Raw genomic sequence first — 23298 nt, 5'->3', positions numbered from 1 at the left:
AGGAATGGCTCATTTTTATAAATTTGTCTCAGTTCACTACATATTTGAGAAAAAAAGGTCTTTATCAGAGAAACTTGCTGTAAAAAAATTTGATATTATTTCATTGTCTATGGTACCTTTTAGGCAAATGTAGTTAACCTGAATATCTATTTTAATTAGCTCTATTTTTGCTTTTGCTTTGTCTGAGACCATGATTGCAACCCCTGCCTTTTTAAAAATTTCAGCTGAAGCATATTAGATTCTGATCAGCCCTTTATTTTAATTCTGTGTGTATCTTTCTGTTTCAGGTATGTCTCTTATAAAGCAACATATTGTTGGATTTTGATTTCTAATCCATTATGCTTTCTGCTTCTGTTTTATGGGTTAGCTAATCCTATTCACGTTCACAGTTATGGTTATTCACTGTGTATTTACCTCTATCCCATTTGCTTCAGTTTCTTCTCTCTTTTTATCCTGTTCCTCTTTAAGTCTATTTTGCTTCTAACCACTGCATCTTTTAATCTGCCCTTCCTTTAATTACCACCACTCCCTTTTTCTTATCTTCATTCCCTTCTATTTCCTTATCAGGTAAGGTAGATTTCTATACACAGGTAAGTGTCTAAGTATGTATGTGTTTTCCTCCTCTTTGAACCCATTTCAATGAGAGTGAGGTTCAAACATTGCCTACTCCTCATTTTCCTCTCCAGTGTAAAAGCTCTTCCTTGTATGCCTCTTTTATGTGAGAAAATTTCCCCATTCTGCTTCTCCTTCCTCCCCAGTGCATTTCCCTTTCTCACCCCTTCATTTTTGTTTTGTTTTTTTTAAATCATATTTGACTCACATCCATGCCTACTATGTAAATTCCCTTTACGTGCCCCAATAATGATAAAGTACTTAGGAGTTAGATGAATCATCTTCCCATATAGGAATGCAAACAGTTCAACTTTATTGAGTCTTTTATGATTTCTCTTTCATGTTTGTCTTTATGCTTCTCTTGAGTCTTGTGTTTGAATGTCAAGTTTTCTGTTTACCTCTGGCCCTTTCATCAAGAATGTTTGAAAGGTTTCTATTTCATTAAATATCATTTCTTCACCCCCAAAGGATTATACTCAGTTTTTCTGTGTAGGTGATTTTTGGTTGTAATGCTAGTTCCTTTGTGTTCTGAAAATATTCCAAGCTCTTCATCCTTTAATGTAGAAGCTGCTAAATATCATATTTTCTTGACTCGGCTCCATGATATTTTAATTGCTTCTTTATGTCCGCATGTAATTTTCCCCCTGACCTGGCAGCTCTGGAATTTGGCTATTATATTCCTGGGGGTTTTCATTTTGGGATCTTTTTCAAGAGGTGATCAGTGGATTCTTAAAATTTCCTTTTTACCCTCTAGTTCTAGGATTTCAGAGCAGTTTTCCTTGGTAAATTCTTAAAATATAATGTGTAGGCATCTTCTTTGATCATAGCTTTCAGGTAGTCCAATAATGTTTAAGCTATCTCTCCTCTTTTTCCAGGTCAGTTGTTTTTCCAATGAGATCTTTCACATTTCCTTTTATTTTTTTCCTTCTTTTGACTTTGTTTTATTGTTTTGTGAAGTCTCGTGTAGTCATTAGCTTCCATTTTGCTCAATTCTAATTTTTTACAAATTATTTTTGTTAAGTGATATTTTCTACCTCCTTTTCCATTTGACCAATTCTTCCTTTTAGGGAGTTCTTTTCTTCAGTAATTTCTGTGCCTCTTTTATTAAACTGTTAATTCTTTTTTTCCTAATTTTCTTGCATCACTTTCATTTCTTTTCCCAATTTTTTCCTCTGCCACTCATCTCTTTAAGTCTTCCAGGAACTTTTTATTGGATTTCTGTCTAATTAGTGTTTTTTCTTTGGAGCTTGCTTGTGCTGTTTTCATGTTATTGTCTTCTTTTGAATTTGTATTTTGGTCTTCTTTGCCTACTGCATTAGCTTTTTATGGTCAAGTTCTTTAGTTGTTGTTGATGTTGTTCATTTTAAAGCCTATTTCTTGACTTTTAACTTTCTATTAAAGTTGGGCCCTGCTAACCTGGGGCTTGGGAGGCATGTCCCAAGCTTTAAGGATTTTCATACTGCTGTTTTCAAAGCTAATTTTGTGGGTCTGCAAGTTTTTATTTCTTCCAATGTGATGTGATCTAGGGTAAAAGGTGTGGTCACTGTTCTCTAGATCTTCACTCTGGTCTTTACCCAGAAAGGGCTCCTGCTCTGTTCTAGCCACAAGCACTAGTATTCTTCTTGGACCTGGAACCATTACCAGGGCCCCTTCTCTCTTTGGACTGACCACAAATATTCCTCTCCACCCTGGAATTGTAACCAAGAAATGTGTATGGGCATGGAGTTGCCAGTCAGTGTGAGCTGTACCTAGTGAATGCAAAGGGTACCCTATGATATCTTGCCATCAACTTCCTTACCATCTCTGGGCTGAGAGCTCCTGAAGCTGTGGCTGCTACTGCAGCCACTATTGCTGCCTCCATATTCCCCCCACCCTCACCAGACCACTCCTGCCGATCTCTCAAGTTTCCTTAGGCATGACATATGTCTCACCCTGATCTTTTGTTGGCTCTGCTGATCCAAAAGTTTATTCGGGGTATTATTTTAAAGTTATTTGAAGGGGAATGTTGAGAGAGTTCAGATGGGTTGCTGCCATCTTCCCCTTTCCTTATTCTTAAATGTGTGTACTATTATATAGCTTTTTGATTTTATAAGAATTTTGAGATTTGGAAGATATCATAATATGCTTCTGCACAACAGAGTTGCATGTGTTATTGTTAAAAAATTTATATATCTATGCATGTATGTATACAAATTTATCATGCTTATGTTGATGTTAATTATGACATTAATGATATATGGTACAAACATTTAGGTTTACTTTAGGTAATTTACCAAGACTTGAAGTTTTCTTTATGGTAAGAAGAAAATAGAGAGAAGTCAGAGAGAAAAATTGGACTGACATGTGACCAGAAAGAGTGGGATAAATGTTTTTTTGTTTGTTTTGGGGGGGGGCGGGGCAATGAGGGTTAAGTGACTTGCCCAGGGTCACACAGTTAGTAAGTGTCAAGTCTCTGAGACCAGATTTGAACTCAGGCCCTCCTGAATCCGGGGCTGGTGCTTTATCCACTGCGTCACCTAGCTGCCCAGAGTGGGATAAATGTTAACATAACAGCCTTTGAGATTTTTCTAGCCCACATAACCCTTGCCACTGCCTAGAAGAGAGGGGCTGGGCTACTGTAGCAACATTAAAAGTCTCTTTGCAATGTATCTCAATTCCTTTTTCTTTGAGGAACTAGAATTCTAGGGAGATTTACCTTACCCAGGAATATGTCCAAAGTCCAAAGAGTAAAATAGATTTCTGAACATTGGTTAGGTTACAGTTGAATGGAAAGATTGGTAGGCTGGGATGGTGATGACATAGTAGAGCACAGTTCACTTAAAAAGAATTCAGTTCATTTTAGAATACAAAAGAGAAGCATTAACAAAAGAATTCTAAGAAAAGTCAAAGCATACTTTCTCAGCCTAGACCTTTGAAACTTATGTGTAGCCTGACTGAGAGCTCAGTGGTTTCCTGCAACTCTTGACTGAGAAGCCAGACTTAGCTGAGAAGCCCGAAGAAAGTTTCATAGCCATTTGTTGAGAAAGCTGTTCAAGAAGGGGTTAAGTATTCTATACCTAGGTTTGTTAAATTCAAGACCTCTAATAGATGCAAGATTAAATATTATTATGTATTGTTGAAGAGATTACCTCAGTGAAAGCAGAGATGGCACCAATGCAAGAGAGCAAGTCTGGAAGAGAACAGATCAATGAGATCTATAAAAGTCATTGGCAAGAGGTTTTCAGGATCAGATGGGAGGTTGTCCTTAACTCCATGTACCCTGATCATACGTGCTCCCTGTGTGATCAAGCTTGTGCTTGTGGATGGCTGCATGTTCCTACATAGAGAGGTCCCACACATTTCTAGAAAGTTGCACCCTTATCCTGAGTATTATGTATTTTGGGAGAATGTTTGGGGTGGTGATCAGAGGTATGTTATTGCTCGTTTTCACATTGTTATTTAAAATGCTTTTTTGTAGTGAACTAATTCTCATTCAAAGCTGACTTGTAAAAAAAATTACTTTTGTGGGAACTGATACCTTATGGTTTGAAGAAGATTTTTACTCACAAAATAGATATACTCTTAGGCAGCTAATTGAGGAAACCATGCCCCCTTCCAGGATAGTTGGCAATACCAGGAACTGGCTGAGGTTAGTTATTAAGGAAAAACGCATATTACCCTTTTCATAATGCTCTTGTAGGTGTAGGGTTGGGGCGGCAATTGAGCTGGGAAGCTCCTTCCATAAATTTTGAGGAACTACTACTAATTTCAAGGAATTCATTGTGTATAGTCTAAAAAAAATCATGTAAGAATCAAGACAGTAAATTAAGAGGGGACTCTATAGGATAGGATACAATAGAGATTCCTCCCCCAATCACTTCTGTTCTTTACTAATCTCATCATCTTGTTATTTAAAGTCAATTAATTAAGTTTTATGATCCTAGATTTAAAACTGGGAGTGACTTTAGAATTCATAGGATATAATTGTAGATTTAGAAATGAAAGAGTTTAATGAGGAAACCGAGGACCTGGTAAGTTAAGTGACTTTCTTCAGCTCACACAAGTAGTAAGAAGCAATGTCAGGATTAGAACCCAGGTCTTTAACTACAAATCTAGTATCTTTTGGGGGGGGGGCACTATGTTACTCCAAATACAATGCTTTAATCCAACTTCCCTGTTTTACAGATAAGTAAATGGAAATAAATAGAGGCTCCCTTTTTGGTGTTTAAAGTCCTTCATTACCTGACCACCTCCTACCTTTCTAGTCTTTTTACAACTTTCTCCCTCAATATGCTTTGTGATCCAGGGACACTGGCCTTGCTGTTCCTGTCATGAGATGTTCCATCTCCTAACTGAACATTTTCACCAGTTATTTCACATGCCTGGATTTTTCTACCTCTTTACCACCATTTCCAAGCTAACTTAAAATCCCTGATAAAATTTCACCTTGTACAGAGTGGGCCAAAAGTCATGAAGAGGTTTCAATATTTAATAACTCCTTTATTTTTGTTTTTTAATTTATAATACCATAGCATCATATGCAATATATAGGAAATAAATTTGTATTACATGTAAAAAATCAAATCTTGTAAGTAGCAAAAAATAAAGAAAAAATAATTTGCAGAAAGTTATTAAAACATTGTGACTAGGGGCAGCTAGGTGGCACAGTGGATAGAGCACCAGCCCTGGAGTCAGGAGGACCTGAGTTCAGATCCAGCCTCAGACACTTAACACTTACTAGCTGTGTGACCCTGGGCAAGTCACTTAACCCCAATTGCCTCACTAAAAAAAAACCAACCAAACAAAAAAGCATTGTGACTTTTGGTCCACCCTGCACAAGAAACTTTTCCTCATCTTCCTTAACCTCAGTGCTTTCTTTCAGTTAATCCTGTATTTTTCTTGTGTTTATGGAGTTATTTGCATGTTGTCTCTTTGAGAACAGGCACTGTTTTGCTTTTCTTTGTATCCCCAGCCCTTAATTAGCACAGTGCCTGGCACAGAGTGGGTGTTTAATAAATGTTTGTTGATTTAACTAAAGGACAACTAGGTGGTACAGTGGGTAGAGTGCTGGGCTTGGAGTCTGGAAGACTCATTTTTCTGAATTCAAATCTGGCCTCAGGCACTACTGAGTGACCCTGGGCAAGTCACTTAATCCTGTTTGCCTCAGTTTCCTTATATGTAAAATGAGCTGGAGAAGAAAATGGCAAACTACTATGGTATCTTTATCTAGAAGCCCCCAAATGGGGTCATGAAGAGTTGTACACAACTGAAACAACTCAACAACAACAACAACAAATGACTTAACTAAGTGACTTTTTCAGAATTATACAACTCATAAATAGCAGAATTGGAATACCAACCCAGGTCTTCTAGCTATAAAGTGTCCCAAATTTTCAATAACCTATATCTAGATTTTTTAAAAATGGACTTGATAAAGTCCTTTTTTGGGTGGGTGGGGACAAAGATAGGAAAAAGTGGGCTAGACAGTAGTATAATTAGTCGGATCCGAGCTTAATAAGTGCTTTTAAAAAAATTGAATGCCAGGACCCAAAGAGTAGTCATCAGTGAGTGGATCTGTGTTAGCCAGAAGGGAAGACTCTACTAGAGTGTTCTTATCCTCTTGAACATTTTTATTCATTACCTAGATGAAGTGCAGATCTAACCACATCACTCACCTATTAAATAAAATCCAGTGGCTTCCTATCACTCTCAGGATCAAACAAAATATCTTAATTTTGTGGTTTAAAGCCCTGGTACTTTATTATCTTTCCAGTCTTTTTACACCTTACTTTCCCCTCCACATATTCTATGATCCAGTGACACTGGCGTCCTTACTACTCCTTGCACAAGAAACTCCATATCTAGACTTTGGACATCCTCATTGCTGCCCCTGTGTCCCATGCATGGTGTTTTCCCCTTCATCTCAACCTCCTGCTTTTTATGACTTAATAGCTGAGCTAAAATCTTACCTTCTGGAAGACTTTCCTGATTCCTTTAATACTGGCGCCTTCTGAAATTAGCTCCAATTTTTCCTAGTATATTTCATTTGTGCATGTTTATTTGCACATTGTCCCCTCTACTAAACCATGAGCTCCTTTATCCCAGGACTGTTTTGCCTTTCTTTGTATATCTAGAATTTAGCACAGTGCCTGGTACATAGAACATGCTTAATTATTTCTTGTTGACTTGAAAGCATGGATGGCATGCATATCAGATTTATAGATGCCATAAAACTGTGAGGAGCAGTGAATGAACTTGTACTATAGAATCTGGAGCCAAAAATACCTTAGGGTGCTAGAATGATGATCAGAATCCAATAAGATGAAATTTAATGGAAATGAATTTAAAATTCTATAGTGGGCTTCAAAAACTCAAGTGTACAAGTAGAAGATGGGAGAGGTGTGGTTAGACAACAATTTATTTGAAACATAGATGGGTTTTAGTGTGCTGGCAAGCTCAGTATGAGTTTGTATTAATAGAAGTGCCATATCCCAATGAGGGTGCTATTTTTTTTCAAGGAGCAATGGGGGTTAAGTGACTTGCACAGGGTCACACAGCTAGAAAGTGTCAAGTGTCTGAGGCCAGATTTGAACTCAAGTCCTCCTGAATCCAGAGCCGGTGCTTTATCCACTGTGCCACCTAGCTGCCCCGAGGGTGCTACTTTGGACCAAAAGACATTTAGAGAATGGTATTTCTGAGAAAGGACTTCTCAGGCTGGTCTTCAAGGCACAAAGATGTCTGTTAATTGATATTTGTTCATGTGTAATTTTTTTACCATAGGTTCTTACATTGAGTGATATGTATTCTGTATAGCCTTGCTTTGGGTTTTTTCAAGTAATGTGACAAAATTATCAATTTTGATAATTGATAAATCAGTGGTTTGGTTTTTTGGAGAAGGGGAAAAAATTCACACCATACAATCTTAGCCTTGATTCACAAAGTTAATCTCACCCTTTATCCACCCTTTAACCTTTAACATATATATATATATATATGTATATGTATATATATATATACACATATATATGTATATATATCTTCTATATCTATAGAAAGATTTTGAATAGCTTATATCTTAAAGCTGATCACATTACTAACATGATTTTATATGTATAACTATATACTGACCTATCATTTAAAAAGTGTAACTGCATTTTATTTTTCAGTTTAAACAAACATATAATCTCTCACATTCTATTACATTCCTATTTCTCACTTTTTAAATGAAAACCTAGAAATTTAGTAACTAAATATGCCTTGTTCATCCATGTCAAAGTAAATCAGAAAATTGTTTTTGTGATAAAAGAAAGTTTATTTCTAATCTAATATGGTTATGACAATACAAACTCATTTTCTAAAAACAGATAAACAAGAATTATAGTGCATTGAAAAACTTTTTTGCATTGAATAACTTTCAACGATGTTCATAGTAAGTAGCCTCTTAAAATGAATACATTTTTTTTCTTGGAAAGGAAACATCATGAAATACACCTACAAAGATGAAACTAAAGTGAAATTACTCAGTAGTAGTGAGCCAAAGACTATTGAAAAGCAACTAGACTGATTAAACTTAAAGTGTTTGTGAGGCACTCTGGGTATAAAATGGTACCAATATGCTTAATGAGGCATTATTATCATACTAGATACAATGGCTGAGATAATTTGAACATGAATACAGAATGACATACTTTTCTGGGAAACAAAACAGTGAGCTACATTAAATGATAACAAAATATGTAATTTAGAGAACAGAGAAAAAACATAAAACAATGCAGAGATTATGAACTTGTGGCTAATCATCTATAATTAGAAGTGTAAAATAAAGTTGAATCAGGTTTCTTAACATTCTGAGTGCAAAGAAAAATAGAAAAATTCTGTTGCTTTAACGAAACAAAGGAAAACTATAGTATTTATTCTTCATAGGTAATATGTATCAAACATTTAACAAATGATTTCTTTTTCATTTGAACAATTTTTGGACTAAATAAATCTGTAGAGCTCTGCCTCTCTGCTTCTTGTCTTCAACAGAGTGCCAGGTTCGTACATTAAGTCAACAAGAAATTCTTCAGGACGAGGTAGCAATCCAGTTATGCCTTTATTTGATTCATCAACTAATTTAACTTCATTCCAAGCTCTGTTGTATTCTCCTCGGACTAAAGTGGCACCAATCCCGATTTTGTCAGCTAAAGCCTGTGAAAGAAAATAGCATCAAATAAGAGTGGAAGAGTGGTGGGTGGCGGGGGGGGGGGGGGGAGATCATTAATTGTTTAAAAAAACAACCCAGCACACTGAATTGATATTGGCAAAATAACTTGTTCAAGGGGATTGGTGAAGGAAAAGAGCTAACTTGCCATAATGCAAGGAACAAGTGAATTTTAAAGCTAATTTCAATGATTCCTTGAAAAATTCTATAGAACACGAATACCTTATAGGTCTCTGCTGGAATATATATATAAAACCAGATACATAACATGCAAATGACCATGTGCAAACTATATATATATAATGTATATATGTATATATAGAGTGCATATGTATATATATGTACATATTACTAAGGAGGTGGAGGAGAAAATTCCAGGAATGGAATTGAGTGGGGCAGGAATGACAAAGTCCAGCATCTGGGGTGCAAAGAGCAGCAAGAATGCCTATGTCTGGATCAAAGAGTATATAGGAGGGAGTAAGACACAAGAAGACTGGAGAGTAGGAAGGGGCCAGGGGATAAAGAGCTTTAAACTCCAAATAAAAGCTTTTCTATTTGATTCTGAAGGTGATAGGGAGTTACTGGATTTTATTAAAGGGAGTGAAAAGGCAGCCCTGTGCTTTAGAATGATGGATTCCTGGCTGATTGTTTGATCCAATCATTCCCAGCCCTGAACAACTTGCTTAGGTTCCTGGGAAAATACTTGCTGCTATCCTCCTCTGGCTTAGTCCTGACCTAAGGAATACTGAAAGATCATAACCCTAGAATGTTGTTAGATTTTTCTAGCCTGCATATTTCTGGGATATTCTAAAGGGCAGAGACTATATTTTGTTTAGCTTCATCAAGGAATTGACTTGACAGGAGTGCTAAGAAATTGGTACCAATTAAAGTTTTAATGGCAATTTCCTTCATTCCTTGCAAAATTCTAAAGATGGTAAATGTCAGTATTTAAACATTAAAACTCAATTTTTAAAATTTGATTGAAATTTTTAAAATTGTCTTAAAAGTAGTAGCTGAATTCTCTCAATGAATGTTGTTATTAACAAAAGAGCAGATTAATACATAGCATGAAAAAGATGGTAATTTACCAGTGTGCTGTAGTGAACATAGAGCCAGTCTCATAGCCAGGGAGATCTGGATTCAATTTCTCCTCTTGATTCACACTGGCTTTGAGATCCTAAGCAAGTCACTTAACTCTAGGGAGTCCTAAGCAATTCTTCAAGATGGCAGTGTTGTTTGTCCTAAATTCTCAAAGAAGACTATGACATCAGGAGATGATGTCATGACTTTCAGTGAATTGTATTTAAGTTAGAGAGAGCTGTGCAGAGTCACCAGCCCCACTCTCTTCTCCAGAGCCATCTGGGCCCAGTGGCAAGTTATATATTAGGACGAGTGGAGATGGCCCTGGATGTTTTAAGGCAATTGGGGTTAAGTGACTTGCCCAGGGTCACACAGGTAGTACTGACAAGTGTCTGAGGTAAGATTTGAATTTGGGTCCTCCTGACTCCAGGGCCATTGTCTTTCCACTGTGCCACCTAGCTGCCCCCTTCAAGATGGTAAATTGCAGAGAAGGGAGTAACCCGATTTGGGAGAAGAAGTTTCCTTTTATTAATGAAGTCACTGGTCCAGTCCCTGCCCCTCTCCTACACAGTATTCATCACCTCCCATCCCCATGTATTTTTCCTCCCTCAAGATTTTTGAGAAGAAAATCAAGAAAAAACTTTCTCTTACATAATTCTTGCTCCAGCCTTATTCTCTAAAACAGACACCAGCATTGTCAACAAAAGTGTCAGTGAGCACAACCTGCTTTTTCTTTGATGGGGGAAAAAAAGTTAAAATCCCACCAGCTGCTTTCCAAGACCAAGGGGTTGCTAATTCTGATTGGCTGTTCTGCTCCTGCCCAGCTGATTCTCATTTCTTTCTCCCTCCTATATTCTCCAGCCTTGTGGAGAGATCACATGACCACAGATCTCGAGTAGGAAGGGACATTGGAATTTGCCTAGTCCTAATCCCTCATTGTACAGAGGGGAAACTGGGATCGTGAGTGATTTCCCTATGATGACACACGTTGTAAGCGGCAGGGTCTCTGATTCCTAATCCATTGCTTTTTCCCCTGAATTCCATTACAATGAGCTTATCGTAGTGAGTCTTGCATTTTGGTGAAGTCCCAAACCTAACTAGGAAGTGCAGTATGTATAGAGTGGAAGGAACACGGTGGTTCTGGAGATTTGGGGTTGAATGCTAGCTCTTGTTACAAACCTTGGGCAAACTGGAGGACCATACATTTAATTAGAGCCCGATGGTACTTGAGGTTCTCACGGGCAGCTGGTGGTACAGTAAATAAAGCCCTGGGCCTGGAGTCAGGAAGACTTGAGTGCAAATTCAGCCTTAGTCATCACTTCATCTCTGCTTGCCTCAGTTTTTTCAACTGTAAAATGGGGCTAACAGAACCTCCTTGTTGTGAGGGCTGTTATGAGAAGTAAAGGAAATATTTCTTAAAAGCACCTGGCAGACACACATATGCTTATTGCCTTCTCCCCCATCTAACCCAATCCCCTCATTTTGCAGTTGAGGCCCAAGGCTAGAAGGAGAGTATGATTTGAACCTGGGCTCTCTGATTTCAAAGCCAGGGCTCTTGCCACTGAACCAGGCTCACTCCTTTAAGTTCTTGTCCCGTCCTTGGTGTGGTGGTTGTCCTTCATTCTCAAAGAGGACCAAAATGACATCACTATGTTGGAGTCAAGTTTTGATGTGTCCAACCATAGTTTATCAGACCATTAAGAGCTCAGAAGGTTCTACCATGGGTCTGGAACAAATAGTGCATCCTTGGGCAAATCACTTAGCTTTGGTGGCCTCAGTTTCCATGTCTGTAAAATGAGAGGGTTGGACAAGAGCAATGCTAGGACTCCTTCCAATTCTAAATCCTATCTGTGAATCCCTTAGTATGAAAAAGTACCTATCAATTACTTGCTAATCATCTTATTCCTCTCATCCCTTTCATTGTCCGCCTTTTCTTCCCCAAACAATTATGTTCCAAGCAGCATTTCTATTCTAAGCAGAAAGTCATTATTGATGAAAGGGAGAAATTCTAATAAGCTTTATTAATTTCAGTAACTCTAGGCAAAGTACTGCTCTCCCATAAACACCTAAAACTTAGGAGGGTTGCAGAGAGCAGTTGGGGACCGGGATGCAGATGATCCCATAATTTCCCCCAGTGCACCCACAGGTCAAAGTGAAATGTCAAGGAGCAAAGTAAAGGAAACTAATGGGAGTCAACAGGGTCATTAAATCCTTTCTTAGGAAAAGTGAGCTATGCTTTCCTTTGTATTTTAGCAGAGCAACAGAATTTCTGAAGTATTTTCTTTATTTGTATTTTTAAGAAGGTCCTCAGCATTTGTATGAGAAGTATAAAGGGAGCCTCAATTTCAGCTTGGAAGAAAATGTATATTGTGAGTAAATTATCAATGAGGTCTTTCCCTTGAAAAATGAAATTGGGCTCAGAGTTGACATGAATCAGTTTCAGAAAATTTCACAAAAACCTTTCTTTCATAGAGCTCCTCTCCAGCTACAGGCCCTCACAACCACAATTACCAGGGCTATTTTGAAGGGGGAAAACCCAACCCCTTTTTCTTAATTAACTTGCTAACTGAAGCAAAAGCTGACTTTATTGCCTGAATTATCCAGATAATTGCCAGACCCTTCACCTCAGTTTGTGCTGAATAGCCGAGGCCATAAAATGGAAGGAGGAGGTAGGGAAAGTAGCAGGCTACCTCCAAGGTAGTAAGAATGCTCTCTTTTCTGGGGATTAGGGAGGTGGGGGTTTGTGCTGAACTTTTAAGAGAGAACAAGGGTCACATTAGTCTGCCCATCAGGAGCCAGAAAAGAACTTCTGATGGTGACCCCATGGAATGGCTCGAAGACAACCAAGAACCAACTGCTCAGGTGAAAGCAGATTTCCAGATTTCCTTTGCCCACTTGGGCAAAGGTCTGTAGTTCAGGCCACAAGCAGCAGGAGTGGAAGGAAGTGTGCTTGCTTCCTGTAGTCTGGTGTGAAAGATTTCAGCACACAACATTATGGTGCAATTTGGTTTGGCTTCGGTAAGCCGAGTTATTGTGTGCCAAAGCTACTCTGCTCTGAGCTTGCCATTTGTTGATTCCTTTTTCTCAGTGATATTTGAGTGCAGCATCTCACCACACCTTGAAAAGCAGAGCTCGGTGGTAGAAGGTTCCTTTCTTGATATAGCCGATGGGCACAACATTGGATTTTAGCTGAAATTCTATTTCACTTATGTGATGTTCCCACTTGAATTCATGCAGCAAGTCTTTTGAAACTGGACCACCCATCTTTCCTGCCACAAACCTTTCAATTGAGAGAAAATAAATCAGTCTTAGAGATCTTGGTGATGATCTTTTGTAGTATAATCACATGTATACAAACAGAAATGACATTTTACCTAAAAATTTCCTTATGATATTTTTTTATTGTTCAATTAAGTAGGCTTAACATTGTTAATTAATACAACAATGCAATGCCTGCAGGCCATTCTGATGTGCCACAATTCAAATTACTTCATTAAACATGAAGCATTTTGAAAATTAATGATTTCTCAATTGTTAGAAAACAAGACAAAAATTAGTCCTACCTGATAATGTGTAGAATCTAAAATTAATTAAAGACAATGTAGTTAACATTTTACATTAAGATGATTGTTCTTTAAGGTTAATTTGTAGGGGCAGCTAGGTGGCGCAGTGGATAGAGCACTGGCCCTGGAGTCAGGAGTACCTGAGTTCAAATCCGGCCTCAGACACTTAACACTTACTAGCTGTGTGACCCTGGGCAAGTCACTTAACCCCCATTGCCCCGCAAAAAAAAAGAAAAAGAAAAAAAAAAGAAAAAAAAAGGTTAATTTGTAAAACATTTGAATGATCCTGGACCTAGTATGTATGTAGCTTCTCCTTTCAAGGAATTAAAAAAGGTTAATTTGTAAAACATTTGAATGATCCTGGACCTAGTATGTATGTAGCTTCTCCTTTCAAGGAATTTGAGAGAAGATAGAGGCATTTCTCCAGAGTTCCTCAAAATATTTTTACACATGTATATGTATTTGGTTTGGACCCACAGCCCTGAACTCATATGGACAGGATTCAATCCTGCTGACATCTCAATAATGGCTTGTTTTTATCCCTACCCAGGAAAAGCTGGGGAGGATCTGAAATTGGCTTACATCTAGCTCATTGGTAAGGGTCTTTCTGTTGGGGCCTTTATACTCCTCTGCAAGAAAGCAAGGCTTACAAGAGCATCAACCAAACACATTTGTTAAAATGTGTATAGAATAGGGGGCAGCTAGGTGGCGCAGTGGATAAAGCACCGGCCCTGGATTCAGGAGTACCTGAGTTCAAATCCGGCCTCAGACACTTGACACTTACTAGCTGTGTGACCCTGGGCAAGTCACTTAACCCCCATTGTCCTGCAAAAAAAAAAAATGTGTATAGAATAGAAAAGGGATTCATACTGGAGTCTGGTTAATAAAAGAATACTTATAGCCCTAGAAAATGAATGGCACCAATTAGTCATAATTCCTGTCTCATGCACAGCTACTGTGGGTCTTGGGAATGGTCTATCATCCACTGACTTCTTGCTTTTCTCTAGTCTGTATTTTCACTTCAACCCTACATCCCTGGGGAATCAGTTTACTCCTTTGCTCCAGCATCCCTTTGCCTTTGACCTAGGTCCTAAAGGAGTTTAAAAATGTTTTTCCTAATTTTGCTTATGTAGCAAAGAAGTTAATTATTACTTTAATTTATAATAGAAAAAAATTATAAATGCATCTGCCCCCCGGTAGTTAATTTATGGTTCGCTCAATCAAACAAGCATTTATTAAATAAAAACTATATTCCAGGCAGTAGTTGGGCACTTAGGAACAAAGTAAAAAGTAAGACAATCTCAGTTCTCAAGAAACTTGCATTCTTGTAGGTAATATAATGTATTTACAGATAAGTAAATGAAAGTTTATCTTACTCTGTAAAATGAAGGGACTGCTATCTTCTAGCTCCAGGGATTCGTAAGCCTATGAAGCTGGTGTTCCATTTGACTCCAATTCAACTTCAGTTAAGAGTTGAATGAACCTTCCTTTGTAAGTTTGGGCAAGTTGGGGGCCTCTCTAGAAGACAAGGAGCTGGCCTAGATTCTCCCTAAGATCCTCCTAAGATCTCTTCTAGCTCTAATAGGATGCTTTAATGTCTTTTTTTTTGAGGGGGGTCAGGTAGTGACTTCAAGCACTTTTTATCCTTTCCCCCAAATCACCAGATTGCTTTTGCTGCTGTACTCCTAACCCGCAACGGCAGATGTTCAGAAATGACTATTCAGCCTCCATGATGGCTCTTGTTTTTGCCACCTTCTCTTTGTTACCCTAGCCACCATCCTAGTTTAGGACTTACTCATCACCTCTCACAATGACTATTGCAATAGCTTCCTAATTAATCTCCCTGCCTCACATCTCTCCTGGATCCAGTTTTTAGAGTTGCCCAAGTGATATTCCTGAAACAGGCACCTGGCCATGTCCCTCCCCTCAGTAAATTCCAGCAGTTCCAATTACCCTAAGATGTTGTTATATAAGTCCTTAAGAAGCTAGCTCCAACCTAGCCAGGCTCATTATACAGCCAAACTGACTTACTTTGTTTCCATTTCTCACAAGTATGATTTCATCTCTGTACCTTTTTTCCAGGCTGTCCCTCATTCCTGGAATATGCCCTTTTCATTTCCACCTGTTGGAATCCCTAGCTTCTAAACTCAAGCTAAAGCGCCACCTCCTATGTGAATGAAGCCTTTCTTGAGCTTGCCAGCTGCTAGGTCTCCTTCCCCCAAATACTTTTATTTTTTTAATATATTTTGTATCGCTTGTATTTGTACTTTCTCCCTGATTTAATGTAAATGCTTTGAGAGAAAGAAGTTTCATTTCGCTTTTCCTATTCCCAATATTTGGCATGTAGTAGACTGCTAATAAGTATTTGCATTGATTGGTTGTCATCAAGAATAATTGGTATAAAGAGGAAACTACTAAATGGTAGAGAGGGTTGGAGCCTTAAAAATGGCCTCCAGGTATCCAGGGGCCACAAGATAGTGCCCACCCGTTCTCTCAAATGAGGACCCTGCAGATCCAAGGCATGGTTTATAGTGCTTGTTCCATCTACAAAAATTCCTAGTTATGGCTCTGCTGAATTTCATCATCATAATGGTAAAGGCGACCCTGCCCCTCCCCGCTTTTAACCTATTATGTCTCTTTTGTACAAAATACACCCTTCTAGAACCCTGCTCCTGGTAAGGATCTCAGCCTCCATGATGGTGTGGGGACAAACTTGCCCCACTGTTTTAGGCTTTCTAGTTCATCTTGCTTATTTGTCACGTTTTGCATATGTTTATAAACCATCTGACACTATAGATTCTAATCAGCTTCTGGGTATCTTCATTGCTACTACTGACCCTATTTTCTCTCTATTTTCTATAATGTTTAGTCCCCTGCTTCCATCCTCTCCCTTTCACTTCTTCTTTTTCAGTTTAAACTCCCCTTTAAATTGCCAGGCAAAATAAATTAATTATATTAAGTTTAGATAGAAGAAGAAGAAGAAGAAGAAGAAGAAGAGGAGGAGGAGGAGGAGGAGGAGGAGGAGGAGGAGGAGGAGGAGGAGGAGGAGGAGGAGCAGCAGCAGCAGCAGCAGCAGCAGCAGCAGCAGCAGCAGCAGCAAGGGAAAGGGGCCCCAAAAAAGGAGCAAAAAGAAGAGAGGGTAGCAGCGCCTGGAGGATGTGCCATCTTAATCCCTTCTTTGCCTGTTTCTCCTGCAGCCTATAACTCCTCCAGGGCAGCCTAGTAAGATCCCTGTGCCAAGGCTGGGGATACCATAGGGAGCAGGGGCAGAAATCAGAGTCTTCCTGAGCAGGCTCCCTTGTCCTCTGGTGAAGGAAGTTTTTGGCTTTTTTCTTTTCACATGGATTATTAATTCCATACAGTTTCTAATTCAAAATTTTAACCTCACTATTGGTGGAATCAAATCAAGATTTCCAAAGTAGGCATTGAAATAGATATGCTCTCGTTAACTAACACATTAGATACCTTAACAGATATACCTGAAATGCTAACTAAAATCTAGAACTAATGAAAGAAATGTTAGAGGCACTTACGCTTTACAAAAGAACTTTTGGCTTTAGAAAACATTTCACAGAGACCTCTGTACATAGAAAAACATGATGTGATTTATAAAAATTTTATTTATATATTATTTTTCCAGGTCCCCTTTCAGTGTATAGAAGAATATGTGTTTATAATATTTAACTAGGGAGAAAGAGAATTTTGAGGAGAGGGAAACAGTTCTCTCTTCCAGCTGCTAACCTCAATTCCAGGTGGAAATGTGACAATGACCAGATTTTCAATAATTGTCCAAGTTATGAGATTGTTCCCAAGGTGGCTTAGGTTGAGGTCAGAGTTAGACAGGAGTTTCTTAGTGAGATATGTTTCAGTGCATGTAAAGGAACGCAGGGAGTTCAACATGTTTGCATGATTGTTTTTCCCAATGCATTTAATTAGGAAAACTACTTCAAAATAAATAAGTTTTTTAAAAAAAACAAAACACTTACTTTGCAAGTGTCTCAATCTGTTCCTTAAGATCGATCATAGGCAGGATCGTTTTGGACACCTCGGTGATATAATTGCAAAAATCTGGGTCACTAGGAAGGCACCATTCTTTGTCGGCATTTGATTCCGTGACTTTGGATGAAGCTTGTGTTTCCTCTTCCTCTTTGTTTTTTTCTTCTTCTTTTTTCCCTTTTCCCTTTCTTTGGGGGAAAAAATGAATTAAATTCAATTCAGCCAACATTTATTCAATTCCTATTTTGTGCGTGAGGCAGTGGGGATAAAATATGAGAAATTATTTAGTCCCCGCCCTCAGGAAACTTACAGGCTAGCAGTAAAAACAAAATGAAATCAGATCTCCAAATTTAAAGGAAAAAAACCTAAATTCAAGAAACTGTACTAAGTAAATCCTTAATAGTAAAATAAAGTAAGATACTTCAAATCTCATCTCTCAAAATTGTAAAAATGCCCCTCCAGAATCTGTATTTTGCAGTAGAATATATTTTTTAAAAGACTATAATCACATATAAGACCTTCTACATAGTTGCCTCTCTCTTGATAATGCTTTTGTGTGGTCTAGACCAGTAACAAGTCTTCGTCAGCCTCAAGAATGAGGTGTTTCAGAAAGATTTTAGCCAGTATTGACTGAAAGGGAGAGCTGTGGATTTTAATTTCTGAGAATGGTGAGAAGGTTAGTTTCTGGCTTCTTCTGTTCCAAACACTTCCAACACATACATGTCACAGATGCCTAGAACTGCACCTTTTATAATTTGCATAGCAATGCATGTTCCTCTGCTGAAATAGAAATATCATGAGGGTAATATACAAAATAATATCTGTTGTTTTCATCTTAATGTAAATTAGTTTCTCAAATCCTTCCCAACTGATAGCAAGTTGAGAGCAGGCAGGGTTGTTGATGAAGAGAGTAGGGTGGAGAAAGAGGTCCAAAGCAGTGAACACAGTGGTTAGGGAGGACAGACATGGATGTGTGATCGTGACTAGTCAAGGGTGTCTTGAGACGTGAACTCAGTGAGGTGTTAGTGTGGCTCTGAGAAGGAAGGTGGGAATATAGATGGAGCACTGTACCCTTTGCTCACTTAGGTTTCTGTCTATAATAAAAGTATTAGAAAATATAAAGATTAAATAACTAATAACTGCTACTAATAAAATACATGAATGCCTCATTTTCTAGAGCAGATATGTCCTTAAAAATTATAAATTATTCCTGCCCCTCCCCCCTTTCAGTTAACATTATAATTGGGTTCTAATCCTGCAAGTTCATTGTGTGACCTGAGCAGTTTATTTGAGTGCTAGATTAGATGATTTCTAAGGTGTTTCTCCAGCTCCAAAATTCTACAACTCTCATCTTAGAGATTCTTTGTTTATATTATGATTGACCCTTGAGTAACAGTTGTACTTAACTCTGTGGATTGAAGTATATCTCTACTCTACATTCTGTCATTCAGTTAAATGATTGCTAAACTAATGAAGTAGAGGAGCTCAGTATTTAAAGAAATCCATAGTGAATATTTTTCTAAAAGAAAGGATAATTTAACAATTAAAATAATAAATTGAAATGATGTTTTACAAGCTATGATTTTCTTTTGTTAATAGGTATTTTTTCATAAAGTGAAGAAATATAGCCTTGAAATTGCTTTTATACTAGAGTAGAGATTCTTAAATGTTTGGAGTTTTTTGGTCATGGACCCTTTTGGCAGTTTTGTGAAGCCTATGGATCCTTTCTTAGGATAATGTTTTGTTTTGGCCCACATTCATAATTGAAGGAAATGTTAAATTTCAGTTATTTTACTTCTCTAACTAAGATGCAGTCTCTCCTGAAATTTATCCTTGGGCCCCTTGGAATGTCCATGGACCCTGGGTTAAGAGCCTCTGTTCTGGAGCAAGAAAGTTAAAAAAATAACAATCATTTTTTGACTATGAACCATAACGGTCAAGGAAATAGTTTTGTTAGACTAAGAGAGATAGAAATTTTCTAAGATGTGGGTCTGCCTCACTTCCACATGGGATAGAATTGGGTATTGTAAGTTGATGGGCTGACTTAAATGCCAAAAAGTTAATTCTCTGAAGGAAAAGTTGGCTGACATTCAATTGCTGCCTCCTTTGCTTATTCCTCACCCTCTTCTCAACCCCTTCATATAGGTGTTAGTCAAGGGTTCTTGGTACTTTTATCCTCTCGTTACTCTTTGGCAATTTGCCTAGCTTTGACTGTCATGTCTACACAAATTACTTGCATATCTGTATTTCTAGTTCCAATACCACATTTCCACTTGCCTATAAGACATTCTCACCTATTGATTCCATTGGTGTTACAAGGTCAACATGTTTAATACTGACCTTATTTTTTCCACTAACCCTACCCCTCCTCCTGACTCTTATTTCTGTCGGTAGATCAACTCTACCTAACACATTAATAATAATAACAACAATAGCATTTATATGGTGCTTTAAGGTTTGCGAAGCACTTTATAAATATTATCTTGTTTCATTCTTACAGCAACCTTGTGAGGCATGTGCTATTATTATCTTCAGTTTAGAAAGGGGGAGACTGAGACTGGTAGAGGGTAAGTGGCAGCACTGTTATCTACTAGACTACCTGCCATGGAGTTGTCTCTGACTCTTCCCTCTCTCATTATTTTCTCCATATCCAATGAATTGAAACATTTTGTTAATTCTTCTTCTAAAACACTTTTTGCACCCATACTCCTTCCCTTTTATTTCTATTACCATTACACCTAATACAGACTCTCGTTTTACCATCTGCCGGTTTTGCCACAACAGCTTCCTGATCTGACTCTTTACTTTCAATCTATTCCCTTTCCAAGCGAGCCTTCATATAGTTCCCAGTGCGCATGCGCGCGCACACACACACACACACACACACACACACACACACACACACACACACCCCCTTTCATCTCTCTGCTCAAAAAGTCTCACTGGCTCCTTACTGACCAGCTCAGGTTCTCTTACCTACCACCAAAGGCCCTCCATAATCCATGCTTTCCAGCCTGAGCCCCTGTTACATCTCAAAATTCTACATGCTCTGTATTCTAGTCAAAGTGATCTCTTCATTCCCTGAATGTGCTCTGTCATCTGTTTGTAAGGCTTTCCTCCCACTGGTCTCATTGTCTAGAAATGAGTTAGGGCCAGGGCTAGAAAGGTATGTGGCAGAAAACCAGAGGGAGTATTTGCAAGACAGAGAAGGAAGGATCTTTACTATAGCCTAAGGTGCTCTCAATTCCTGGGGGTTAGTGGCACAAGTCTGATTTGGAACTGACAGCCAGCTATGTAGTCGTGCAAACATGCCTAAAAGCTTGTGAATATTCTTTAGAATGGCATCTAAATGAAAAGCTGTGTCTGACCCAGAGCTTAGCTAAATGCAAGTTCCAGGCCGTGTCTCTTACTTTTAAGAATATTTTTACAGTAAGTTTAACATTTATTTGGAGAAAAGAACATTCAGAAAAGAAGAACTCGTTGGCAGAAATAAGTCAACTCTTGATGTTCAGTTTTATCATCCATAAGAAGCCAATGTTTAATCCCACATTGCCTCATTTACTGCTTCCCATTACAGGCAAATTCAGACTGAACTACATATGCCCAAGGAAAACATGTGTCGATTGTAAAATCTGCAGTTAAATTGAAAGTTGTATAATACATTCCAATTCCCAAAATTTTATTGAGCGTGGCACAGGAGAGAGGGCCAGGCCTGAAGTCAGGAAGACTCATCATCCTGAGTTCAAATGTATCCTCAGACACTTGTTAGCTATGTGACCTTGGGCAAGTCACTTAACTCTGTTTGATTCAGTCTCCTTATCTGTAAAATGAGCTGTAGACAGAAATGGCAAACCACTCCAGTATCTTTGCCAAATGGAATCATGACATGACTGAAACAATTGAACAACAGTAGTAAGAAGGAAGAGAGTCTGTGAAGTTGATTGGTAGTTTGGTGGCAAAAGAAGATCCCTCTGGGTTATCCACTCTTAAATAATGTGACCTAATATGGTTCTTAATTTAAACCAATCATGGAGGCTGCATGTCAACACTGTTCAAAAATAATGGAGCTCCTGTGTTATAGTGTAAAGGGCAAGTGTTTAGGAGTCAGGAGACCCGGGTTCCAACTTTGTGACCCTAGTCAGGTTAATTCATCTATCCTTACAGTTTCTTGAGGTCCTTCCCAGCACAAGAAATCTATAAATATGTTTTTTTGTTTGTTTGTTTTTTGTTGTGTTTTGTTTTTGTGGTGAGGCAATTGGGGTTAAGTGACTTGCCCAGGGTCACTCGGCTAGTAAGTGTCAAGTGTCTGAGGCCGGATTTGAACTCAGGTCTTCCTGATTCATAGGCTGGTGCTGTATCCACTGCACCACCTACCTGCCCTGCTATGCATCTATAAGGAAAATAAAATATCCCTGGAGATGTGATCTGTAGTCCTCTCTTTTTTTACCTCCAAAAATTTTACCTCTAGGTACCTCAGCATTGTCATCTGGTAGCACAATATTGTCAGTGATCAATTATCTTTAAGTGTGTACAAGTGTATCTGCACTAACTATGGGTACCCCTCAAGGCTCAGTCCTGGTTTATTCTCCATTCAGTTACTTTATATCATCAGCTCCCTTCGGTCCAATGATCATCTCTTCTAGATTACGACATTCAGCCCATCTGTCTCCTGAGCTGTGGTCCTGTCACCAATTAGCTATTTCACATTAGGTGATTTGTAGGCATCAAACCCGAACATTTCCCAAACAGAACACATTCACTTCTCATCCACACCTCTTCTGAGCTTCTAATTATTGCTTTCCGGTCATCCAAGTTCACCACCTCACAATGGTAGCACCTTCCAAATCTCACTCTCACTCACTGTGTCTATCCAGTGAATAGTCCAATCTTGTTACTTCTTTCTCCATAACATTTCCCAAATATGTCCCTTTTGTCCACTCCTCTGGCCAGCACCCCAGTGTAGGCCCTCATCATGTCTTGCCAAGATTATGCAATCACCTCCTAATTGGTCCTTCTGGCTCATCTCTCCTCACTTCAATCCATCCTCCACACAGATAGATGCCAAAGTGGTTTTCCTACAGCACATGTCTGACCACGGTACAGACTTCCTTCCCAGCCCCGACTGAAAAATTTCCAGTGGCTCCCTCATTACCGCTAGGATCAAATATAAAGTCCTTTGTTTGACATTTAAAGAAAGTGCTTCATCACTTGGACTGTTCTTATATTTCCTGTCTTACTATACATACATAACTTCCCTGCGTATAATCCAGCTATGCTGTACTACTTACTGCTTCTCACACACAAGGCCTCATTTCATTATACTGGCCACCCCACATGCTACACCTCTCTCCATCCTCACTTTTGTCTCTTAGAATCAATTCCTGGGCCAGAGATCTTTTCCACCATCACCCCCATCTACTAGTTCCTTCATCTGTAAGGATACCTTCAATCTACTCTGTATGTATCTTGTATGTGTTTATATGCATTAGAATGTAAGTTCCTTGAGGGCAGGAACTGTTTTCACTTTTTCTTTGTATTCCCAGGATTCAGCATAGGACTGATACGTAAGTACTTGGTAAATGCTTGTGGGTTATTTCTGTCCTTGTACCCTCCACCTCTCATCTAGGCTCCTAAATGCCTTAAGTGCTGCTAAAAGGTCAGGTCTGGGATGAGAGGAGAACATGAAATATATGTGTGCATGCATATTTGTGTGTGCACGTCTGTATGTGTAAGTTGTGGGCAAATCTACATTTACTGTATATTTATTACAAAAATCTCTTAAAACTGGTAGTTTGATTTTAGTTCTGACGACTGGATTCAGCCTCTTTTAAGGTGGTTGTTGTGCTTTTTTCCCTGAATCCTCTT

General features: G+C 38.5%; 1 protein-coding gene across 2 annotated transcripts in view; it reads right to left on the bottom strand.

The window, feature by feature from the left end:
* Positions 1 to 7939: 7939 nt before the first annotated feature.
* ARMC3 (armadillo repeat containing 3) overlaps positions 7940 to 23298 on the bottom strand; it is a 134916-nt gene continuing 119557 nt past the window's right edge. The window contains exons 17-19 of one of the 2 annotated variants that reach the window (XM_043965041.1): positions 17424 to 17621; positions 12992 to 13154; positions 7940 to 8781 (exon numbers count right to left, since the gene is read on the bottom strand). In XM_043965041.1, coding sequence (XP_043820976.1) covers positions 8572 to 8781; positions 12992 to 13154; positions 17424 to 17621 — 571 coding nt within the window. In that variant the 3' untranslated portion in view covers positions 7940 to 8571. The remainder of the gene's footprint in view (positions 8782 to 12991; positions 13155 to 17423; positions 17622 to 23298) is intronic. The other variant, XM_043965042.1, reaches the window with a different exon arrangement.

The sequence above is a fragment of the Dromiciops gliroides genome, chromosome 5, assembly GCF_019393635.1.
Source record: "Dromiciops gliroides isolate mDroGli1 chromosome 5, mDroGli1.pri, whole genome shotgun sequence".
In the NCBI taxonomy this organism is placed as follows: Eukaryota; Metazoa; Chordata; class Mammalia; order Microbiotheria; family Microbiotheriidae; genus Dromiciops; species Dromiciops gliroides.
Note: the sequence above shows the minus strand (reverse complement) of the source record. Positions and strands in the feature narration are given on the sequence as shown.